At 42.0% G+C, this 10,738-nt stretch overlaps 1 protein-coding gene across 1 annotated transcript in view; it reads right to left on the reverse strand.

Annotated features, from left to right (window-relative positions):
- The window catches only part of DENND5A (DENN domain containing 5A), a 64,169-nt gene extending 53,643 nt beyond the window's left edge, over positions 1-10,526 (reverse strand). Inside the window, 1 exon segment of the mRNA XM_040066252.1 lies at positions 10,385-10,526. Coding sequence (XP_039922186.1) covers positions 10,385-10,496 — 112 coding nt within the window. The 5' untranslated portion in view covers positions 10,497-10,526.
- Positions 10,527-10,738: the final 212 nt, after the last annotated feature.

Genomic DNA, 10,738 nt, shown 5'->3' on the forward strand with positions numbered 1-10,738 from the left:
GGCAATCTGTTGATTCAATCTAGCCTTTCAAAAACATACAAGAAACAAAACAATAACAAAATAATAATAAAAAAAATAAAATAAAAAAGTAGGCCAAGCCTTCTGGAGAACACCACCATTCTGGTTTTTCAGGATACCCCACTATAATATTAAAGAAAAATCCTTTCAATACATACACAGAGAGCTATTAATACAGTAAGAATTACCCAAGCTTTACTTTTAAAACAGAAAAATTCTCTGATTCCTTCTTTAACAAATATTAAACCATATATAACTGAAGAAAAAAAAGCATCTCTCTAAGATGCAGCAAACAAACATTCAAAGTCTGGCAAACTAAGGTAAGAAATTCATTATACAAGAATTCTTGGAATAAAAACCATGATTCAAGAAAAGCTGCAGCTGCCAAATCTGTAAGCAAAGAGCCACTCCATCAATAGACAAATGCTTTCAGATTATGACTTGCTTCCTTCCTTCCAGTTCCTCCTCCTTAAACAGAGCTTCATGTATTTCTCATTAGAGAGGACTCCCTTCTCCAGCAAACCTCTTGCTTGGATATACACAAAGAAGAATTCTTCCCTTTTATCCTGAAACACATACACCCTCTGTCCCACACTCCCTATCCCCCTTCCCCCATTGGCAAGGCCACCTGGCAAAGCATAAGCTGAAGTGGTGGTTAGACCACTTAATTTGGTACTGGAATTCGGACTTGAACACTTTTTAAAGCAGGTTAAATTATCCATGAGAAAAAACTTCAGGGTCACTTCCACTTTACTGCAGCACTGCTGTTTGAAGTAACTGGCAATCAGGTGTTTCAGGCACTGTCTGCAGCAGCCATCATCCCACTGGATTTGTAACTGATCTACCACATCTGATTTTCACAGCTGGGACTTCATCTAAAACCTTCGTTATAAAATTACCGTACCACTTTCCCTGACAGAAAACCTTGAAGGCAAAGCAACTTCACTGCCTGAACAAAGGTGCAAATATGAGACACAAACACACAGGTATGGATCTCAAGGGCAAGTGAAATGTGTGTGGATGGAGTGCCATTCTTCCTCTGGGAAAGCTGAAGGGCTTGCTTTAGAGGAAGTAGGGAAAAGACAAAGAAAATAACCAGTCATAAAAAGCTCTGGGTTTTTTTTCCTATTTGTCATCTAGGGAACTCATAGTTGCTTGTAACAATCCCTCATCCCAATCCAAGGAGAACATACTCCTTTGAACATTCAACTGACAATAAATTTCCTCCTACTGCAGACTTTAAAAAGGCGAGAGAGACAAAAATGAGAGTTAACCCTAACCTCTTGACTGTTAAAGTTCCAGCTGTTTTCCCATTTTCTTTTGCTTTCCAAAATTCAAGAATAGTAACATTTCAAAAATTGTAACACAAGGAAACTCACTGTGAAATGAAATTAAAGTCATTTTGCTAACCGGATATTAAGCGTAAATTCTGCCTGATACAAATAATCCTTTGATACAAATTCCTTTGACAGGTAAATTCTTCCAATCTCTTTATGGCAAAAGAAAATCTAGGAGTTAATAGATATCCATTCATCATTCAAGTTCCAGCATTCATCTAGTTGATAACAAAACATACTGCCACACACACTCGGGAATTGTTTCAAATGCTGCAACAATGAATTCAAAGCACCACAGAAAAACAGCTGAGGCCATCTGCATTCTGTGATTGTAAGGCCAGGAAACCAAAAGCTTTTGTTTTTATTGTTCTGGTACTGTTTCAAGGAAGGCGGGAAGAGGAGGGACTAGGAAGTGGCAGGACAGGGTAGTGGCAGAAGAGACCATCAAGAATGTAAAGCAGCTTTAAAAAAAATAAACAAGAAAAAGTCCTCAGCTTGCATCTTTAAAAGCATCCTAAACATTTTTCTTTCCTACAGTTTTCCTTTTTGTACTCCTTTGTATGTAATACAGGAAGACAGATGGACAATATAAAATACAGTGTATTTTAATCAAGACTGTCTAGGAGAAATTTTCAATTAAATGGTCTTAAAATCAGGATTCTTTTACTAAACCACTTTTCTGTTCTAGCCCAAGCAAAAAGACTTACAGAAAGATATTTAGGTCTGTTTCCAAGTAAACAAAAGAAGCAGACCTCAGAATTTCAATGAAAGGCATGTTCTCAGCCATGGGGGTCAGGGACACACTATTTCATTACACAGATCTGGAATATATGCAACAGAAGACATTAAGAAAGGAAAAGGGTGGCTTACCATCAGAATAGAACAATTCTTTTACATGTACTAGAAATACATAACAGAAGTGGAGAAGCATATTTAATATAGAAACCAGCTGTTCTCATGCCCCCTAAGACTGGCAGATCCAATGGGACTCTTCAGGAAAGCCTGAGCACAGACCATTCCAAACAAATTTTCCCAAGAACCATGGTTTCCTTTCACAGTGACACATCCCATCCAGTTAAATGTCCCCATTTTTTGTGCTCCCATAGCCCTCTGGCTCTAAGGACTGATGGAAACACATCTGTGTAAAACCATAAGGATCAAAATCTTACTGAAGCATTTGTCCAGTCCTTCAACCAAGTATTTCCAGGATATCACTGAGGTTTTGCATTGCAAAGGAAAATCATCGTTTAAAGAACACAAAGTCTTTTGGCAGGTTTCAATAACATACAGAGGTCAGAAAAATACAGAAAGATGAGCTATACAGTCATTTCAGTCTACCAGTCCTGGGCAGTATGCTTCACTTTACTACCTAACCTTTGAAAATAATGCTTTGCAGTAACCTGTCTTAATGAGGGCTGCTCCCCTTCCGAATAAAACAAAAAATGTCCTGTAAGAAAGTTGCTTGCTTGATAGAAGTGATTTCTAATGACAGAAAATTAATCAGATGTGCTGACAGTTTAGCCAATGGGTATGACAAACTCCAAAGCTTATCTCTGCTCTGGCTGTATCCTTCCTTATCATCTCACCATCCATGCCTCCTAAGCTCTCTCCCTTTCACACATAAGCCTACCAAGCTCACCTTTCTGGTCCACAAGGCAAGATTCATGTGTGGTTAAAGAAAACCTTCATGTTTTCAACACAAAAATCTGATTAGAACAAGAAGAACAAAGACCTAAAAACAGAAGTCTCAGGTCAAAGTTAATCTCTTACAACTGTGTATCACCACTGTGGTCAAGGTCATGAACAAAGACTTCAGTAAGGACAGGAAAGAGAGACCACAACACCTTACGCTTGGATTGGTCTGGACTGCCACAAAATCTCTGCCAAAAGAATTCTGAGAAATTACCAAGATACTAGTAAACAGAAATTTCACCAGTCTTCAGCAAAACTTTTGAAGGAGTTACTTCACATTTCAATTTTAAAAGTAGTTTACTTGACATTTCCCAAAACCCACACATGAAAGAGACAGAAAGGGACATGACAGCCTTATGCTGGCACCAATCTTCTTGACTTAAGGGACTTATCTTTTCCCCAATGCAACTTTAATGGCAGCTCAGTGGGACATTGCTGGGCTTGGGGGCCAAAATTAGGAAACAACAACTGGCAAGGGAGCTTGCCGAAAGTAGCAAGTTAAGGAGGAATAACAAGTAATATGTGCAAATAATAGAAAAGCTCCTAAAAGTTTATGCCTGTACTGCAAAAAAAAACCTTTTCCAAACTCACCTGAAGCTATGTGAAAGAGTATCTATTTCTGTAAAACCAACTTTTTTTCCTCACTCAGATACTGAAATGTTGCTTTCTCTGAAAAGGTTCCTTTTGCCTGCCACGTTATTTGTCTCTAGATCACCTACCCATGAAATGAGATACAGTTTCTTTCTCAAAATGCTTCAGTATCCATATGTAAATGACTCAGTACAGATGTACACATCGTACCTGACTGTGGCTGATAATATAACCAGTTTAAAATAAATAAATAAATAAATAAATAAATAAAAGTCAACATTCTACACTTCTACAGGAAAGACTGAAACCATTGGGCTCCTGCCCACCAAACTGTAAATGGAAAAGCATTTTCCTGGAAAGACTAAGAAACATTCCTTGAGCAGAAACACTCCAAGTAAATTCTACATCATTCATCAGTTTGAGCTGGAATGCTTGATAACTGCTCTGTGCAATAACGTTTTAAGTCTCACAGGGACAGCATTCCAGTTTGCTGCAAACTTGACTGCAAACCACAAATCTGAAATGGTTGTCAAGAAATTGAGAGAGTAATTACTCCACAGCATGCATCACTAAGTAATTGCTTCTGACACTGTCACTTCATGTGCATCATTTCTGCTACATGAGCCCCCCAGGTTAGTGGGAACTCAAAAGATAAGTATGAGAAGTCATTACCAAGAACACTCAAGTAGGACTTCCATAAGTCAAAAGGAAGATAAAAAACAGTTGTGGTGTTGTGTAGTCTCAGAATCTATAATTTGAAGAACTGGGAAAAAAGTTATTATTTGCAAATGGCAGTGTTTGCCATACAATCCACTCAAAATCTCTTTGCGTAGCCCCTCTCTTGTGAAATAAATTGCAAAAATGCCCAAAAACAACAGGAAAATTAACTAACAACAACAAAAAAACCCCTAATGGACAAAAAGCCAAATGAACTCAACTTTGTAGTAACCTGGTTACTTTTAGCAACCTGAAATTCCCTTTTTTTTTTTTTTAAGGCTTAAAAAACAGAGTTGAAAACTTTAGTTCTTTAGACGCTGTTTTAGCACGTTAAATTTATTCTCTAATCAAGAACTTGTAACCTTTCTCCTTCCCCATGTGTTGCCAAAGTGCCTTCCAAGTAAGCCAAATTTATAACTGAATGCAGAAGGGTGGGAGACTGAAGAGTTTTGTGGGTTTTGAGGGGATTATTCTGTAAAGCACACAGCTCAATTGACCTAAAATACAAATATGATAATGACAAGATTGGCATTACAGAAACATCACCAATAAACTGTGGCTTCAAATGTAGTTTAGCAAAGTACAGCTGCTTCCCCCTTACATCAGCTCTGCCATTCTTTATTCTACATATCAGCTACCCTAGCACGTCTGCCTCAGTTCCCAAAGAGACAAAAGACCTTTTTGGCACTCAAACACGGCAAACAGCTTCAGCTTCTTGGGAAAAAAACAGAGAGGGTAGGGAAGAGGGGAATAAGCTATTGTCTGAATTAAAACGTTTCACATGTGCCCAGCTAAAAGCTGTTGCTATCTGCTGCCTGTCCACAGTGACCTGCGTGAAACAAGGTGTGCTGTGAGCCCCGGTGCCACTGCAGCGCCTCTCATGGAGCGGAACACCTTGTCACCAGTCCCAGAGAAACAAAGGAACTGCAAAAGCTCCCTGTCGGCATCGGAATGAATCCCCAAGGGAAGAGGCACACCATTGGGAACTGTGGGAAGCTTGCATGGACAAAGAAAGGAAGAAGGGTGAAAAAAACCACCAAAAACACAACCCCACAATCACAGAACAATTCAGCCTTTGGTAAAAACAAGCAATAGTTCCCACCAATGCGATTCACTTCTGCAGCAAGTGTTGGTACTACTACCACAGCAAAGACAGAGGAATTTACTCACAAGCTATTTACCCAGTGAAAAAACAGTATTGCAGAAGGGCTCCACTGCAAAAATCACAGCTGGCTCCAACCCCAAATGTCTTAATTCTGAGATTAAAATGCCTAACAGAAGAAACTACAAAACAGGTCAAATGTCAATCAGTAAATGTTATCCGCTGATTTAAATTAAGTTCGCTTTTCTTTGTCCTCTTTCGCTTTAGCTAACCCTTATAAATACCTTTGCAGCAAAACAAAAGCCTGCAAGTATTTAAGTGTGTTGAACTTGGCAATGAACACAGGTGACGATAACGGCGTTATTTCATGCACTACCAGAATGGAACTACTACACTAATTCCAAAACACTAAGAAATTTATTGGCTTATGTATGTGGCCAATGCCTTCAATCATGTCATCACACACATATTCTTTTAAAGGTTTATATTGATAGAGAATTCCATTAAAACAACCCTTAACAATGCATGAAGATAAACTGTCATTTTGAATTTGAGGCCAACAAAATAGAAAAATAATGACCCTTAATTACAGAGAAATAAGGTGAGACAACATTTCTGTTTTCCTGGCGAGGAGAAATACTTGCTCTAATATAAGATTGTCAGAATAATTTTGAGTGGAGCTAGTTGAATACTATACACCAGGTCTCATCATCTTCTCACACCAGCAGTAATCAAGTGGCTCCTGTGGCAGCACAGACATGCCTTACTCATAACCAGTCATGTTATGCTACTTAATCTTACATGCACAGAGATCTTGCCTCAACATTAAAAAGCAAATGCAAAAAAAAAAAAAAAAAAAAAAGGGGTATGGCAGAAGAAGAATCATTAAAATTGTATCACATCATCACATAAGAGAGGAAAAGCAGATCTAATATGAACTCTGAAAAGGCTCATGAAGAGTCTGTACAGGAAAGATACTTCCTGAACAAATGGGCTTCACCTAACACTATTTTCACTCTCCTTTAAGGATGGAGCTCATGATCAGGTGGACAACTCAAAGCACCTTGATAAGGACTTGAGCAAAGGAACACAAGTCCACCTACAGAATAAAGTAAAATTTTGACCAAACCTTAAAAAAAAACCAGCTCAAACTGGGAAGAAGGACAGGAAAAAAAAGTACAGGTGACAGACTAGTCATTGGGTTTACCCTTCTTTTTTTAAAAACAATCCTATTATTAAATCATCAATCTTTTCTCCACTGACCATAGGCCTTTCTTTTTCCTTTACACTATTTCTCCTTTGTTTTTTCAGCTATTTCTGAAATAGCTATTATCATCTTTACAATGCGACATTCAAGACTACCAAGGTACATTCTACAGAAGATTTTAATAAGAACATGGGTTCCAGATATTTGGATCTGAGTTTTGTATTTTGTAAAAGCAACCCCAAGACTACAATTTCACGTAAGTGTAAGCTGATGCTTTGCCTCTCCATAACAAACAAACTGTTGATAAGTGATTGCTAAAAACTTAACACATCACAGAAAAGAAAAAGAAAACAAAATCCTTTTTTGTTCCATGTTCTTTTCCACTAAAATCCCATAGTGCAAGGTTTCCCACCATCATTCAGATTACATCTGATTAATTCAACAGATAAAAGACTCCAGCTGAAAGATGAGCCTCAACTTCATTCTCATTACCTTGCCAGGGCACAGTCACACAATCTAAATTAAGAAATCCTATCATAACGTTGCAGCATTACAATATGTTATATTACATACAGTAGATTTTTGGTGAAGTTTTTCATCATTTCTAGGCGGTCACCACAATGACCAAAAGCCAGCAAGGTGCCCTTGCTCCAAAGAAGGTCAATGGTACCCTGAGGCGCATTAGTCAAAAACATTGCCAGCAGGCTGAGGGAGGTGATCCTGACCTGGAGGGGCCACAGCTGGAGTGCTGTGCCTCAAGCCTTCTGTGGTTTGCTCTGTGAAGGAAATTCACCTGTGACAGACTTCAGGAGTGTAACGAAAAAATTCTGTCATCACTTCTGGTGTATCAACACCATCTGGAAACATGGAAGCACACCACAGCTCCTCTCTCATGCTAAGTTCCTCTTAGCTGCTGACACTGGAGCTTAAGCTTCATCCAGTGTTGGGGTTTTTGTTTTGTTTTACAACCACCTAGCAAATATTTTCCATGTCTTTTTACAGGTCACCCGGTGAGAACACAATTATCAAAATAAAAAAGAATGCCCAGAATTGAATTTAGGGACAAAAAAGCCCTAGCAATAGAGACTCCTTAACCCATGCTACAGGTCCTAAATACAGGACTTCTCACTGCATTAAAAGAAAACATATATACATACTCTGTGCCTCTTCCATGAGCCAGCCAACTTTCTCAGGAAAAAAGTATTACAGCTGCGCTATTCAGTAAGCTTCCAACGTACAAAGGGAAAACGCAATCAGAGGTGCCTATTCAAACGAAGTAACTAAACCGAGCATCAATTCCTGAGCTTACGCCTCATTGCCAAGTCTGCAGAACGCCGTACCACCGACACTACGGCCGAACACCTGAAACGCACGGCTCCACGAGCCCGCCGAGAACAAAGTGCGCCGGCAGCATCCCCGGAGGCCGTGGCAGGCAGCGGCGGCCGGCTCCCTGCGGCGGAGGGCGAGCGATGACATCATGCCAGGGTCGCTCCGGCAGCCCTGACGCTGGAAAGCCCTGGAGGGAGCCGCCGTGCCCGGATCCAGCGGGAGCGTCCCGGCCCACAGCCCGCACCCCCGGCTCGAGGGCCAGCGCCTCGCTCCCAACAATGGGCACTTATGAAGCCAATTGTTTCGACAGTGCGAGGATTCAGAAGCTGTTTTGCAGCGCTGAAATCAGAGGGAGGGGGAAAAAAAAAACCAAAACGGCGTACAATGACCCTTTCATTCAAACAAGGCTTCCGGGAAGTAAAAAGTGTTTCCAAGCATTATCCAAAAGCCACTGAAATCAACAGAGGCCCTCTCCATTTTTATCAGCGGACACTGGAGGAAGCTATGACCTAAGACATAGTTTGAAAGCATTAGCAGTCACACTATCATGCACTATTAAGTCACACTATCATGCACTATTAATAACACAACAAACTCAAGAAAAGGCACCCGAATTCCACCTAGCCCTTATGCTGTGACATCATCAGAAATTTCCTCCAACCGTCTTTTAAAATCTTTTCTCCAACCACGTAAAAATCTGTCTCCCCCGTAAATGCTAAAACCTCTTCTCCCCCCAACCCCATACCTTGTCACAAGAAACACCATTCCAGAATGATGGTGGAACAGCAGAGACCAGGATATATCACACACTACGGTTTTACACACTATAGATGCAGTCCTTGAACAGGAAAGCAAATAAAGAACATCATGCTCCAGCTTTCAGACCTGCACACTCTGACAGAGTACTTTAAAAAGGTTGTGATATCTTCCAGTTTACTATTAGATAGCTAGCCCAAAGTAATGCACTGCTGGTTTTAAACTGAATTATGTGAGGAGAATTATTAATGTGCCTATCAACAACAGCGAACATTACTGAGTGTGCCTCACACCACATTACACAAATAGGTTTATAGTAAATTAATCACAAAATTAACATCTTGTTATTTGTTTTTGATCTATAAACTTCATTCGCCATTTAATTTAAAAAACCCTCAAATATCTCTCAATGAAATCACATTGCATTTTGTTCTCTTAGATTTCTTAAATCAAATTGATACTGTGATTTGCAGTGCCATTACAGGGCAGACTGTTATGATGTACTCACTCCTGAAGTCTCAAACTGTAGCCTACAGCCACTTTAACATGAGACAAACACGAATTCTCTTAGGGTAAGGTACTGCTCAGCATGAGGGACAGATGAAGAATTTTCTTTTAGGTCATTAAACGAAAAAAAGAGTTTCTGTAATAGCCGAAGTTTAGAAGAGCTCAATGTAAGAAGTCAGTTCTAACACGAATTTCACTCTATAAGGAACAAGAATTTAATTAGTGAGGGACAGCTTAAATGCAGTGATGTAAAAAAAACCCATGACACCTTATAAAAGCAAACTAACTTAAAAAAAACAAGTTTGGGGGCGAGAAAATGTATTACTGGTCAAGTTCAGAGTTCAAACACACAAAATCAGTACTGATGTTAGGTCAGGTTTTCACTACCACATTCCTTCATCTTTCTGAAGTCAGAGATGCTAAGCAACACTCTGATTTAACTGAGACCAATACAATGAGACGGAAGCCGAAGCGAGGTGCTGCTAAAACACAGAACTGATTTTTAACCTTAAAAACACCGGTTTGACACAGTGGTGTGTGGTCCAGACTGATATGGTTTAGTTGTGCATTTCGTGTGAACATTCTCACCTAACAGCAGAGTAATCACTCCCTAATCCGATCCCTTTTCGAATACTGCTGCAAGAGAATTCTTACCCTGGGCTACCAGACAAAAAAAAAAAAAAAAAAAAAAAAAAAAAAAAAAAGGTAACAATGACCACGCGACTGGTCTTCGTTTTCTCTCCCAAATCAGACTCCTTAACAGTGCCTGTGTGTCTCAAATACCTGGCTAAAGTTGACACACGCAACGCGGCTCCGAAGAAAGCGCAGGACATCGCCGCTGAGGCTAAGACGATCTAAAGCGACGCCACCGCACAACCCGCGCTCTGCCCAGCCCGTCTCACGGCGCTACTTTGCCAGGCTTTCGTGGAGTTCAGTCACTTGTACCGACCCCGGCCCGTGCCCAGCCGGGCACTCCCGCATGCCCGGGGAGCCGCAGCGCCCGGGGCTCCCGGCGGGGCGCGCTGCTCCCAGGGCAGCGCCCGGGGCAGGGAGCGGGGAAGCAGCGGCGCGGAGAGGAGGCGCGGGCGGACCCCGCCGGCCCCGCGCCCGGCACCGCCGGCCACTCACCAGAGAGCTCGTCCGGCTCCAGCCCGGTCTCGGTGTCCAGCCCGCAGATGACGAAGTAGTCGGCGAAGCGGCCGGGTGCCGAAGAGCCACCGCCGCCGCCGCCGCCGCTCATGCTGCAGGGTGAGGGGCGCGCAACGCTCAGCGGGAGCGGGGCCGGGCGGCGCCGGGAGCGGGGCCGGGAGCTCCTGCTGCGCCCGCCGCCTCCATGGCGGCGCGGGGCGGGCGGCGTCGCGCGGCATTCTGGGAACGGCCCCCGCCGCTCTCGGGGGGGCTGCCCGGCCGCGCGCCGCAACGCCGCGCCTGCGCCCTGCGCGCGGGGGTGACGTCATGCTGCTGCTGGCGGCGGCGGGGACG

The sequence above is a fragment of the Hirundo rustica genome, chromosome 6 (assembly GCF_015227805.2).
Source record: "Hirundo rustica isolate bHirRus1 chromosome 6, bHirRus1.pri.v3, whole genome shotgun sequence".
NCBI classification, from domain to species: Eukaryota; Metazoa; Chordata; class Aves; order Passeriformes; family Hirundinidae; genus Hirundo; species Hirundo rustica.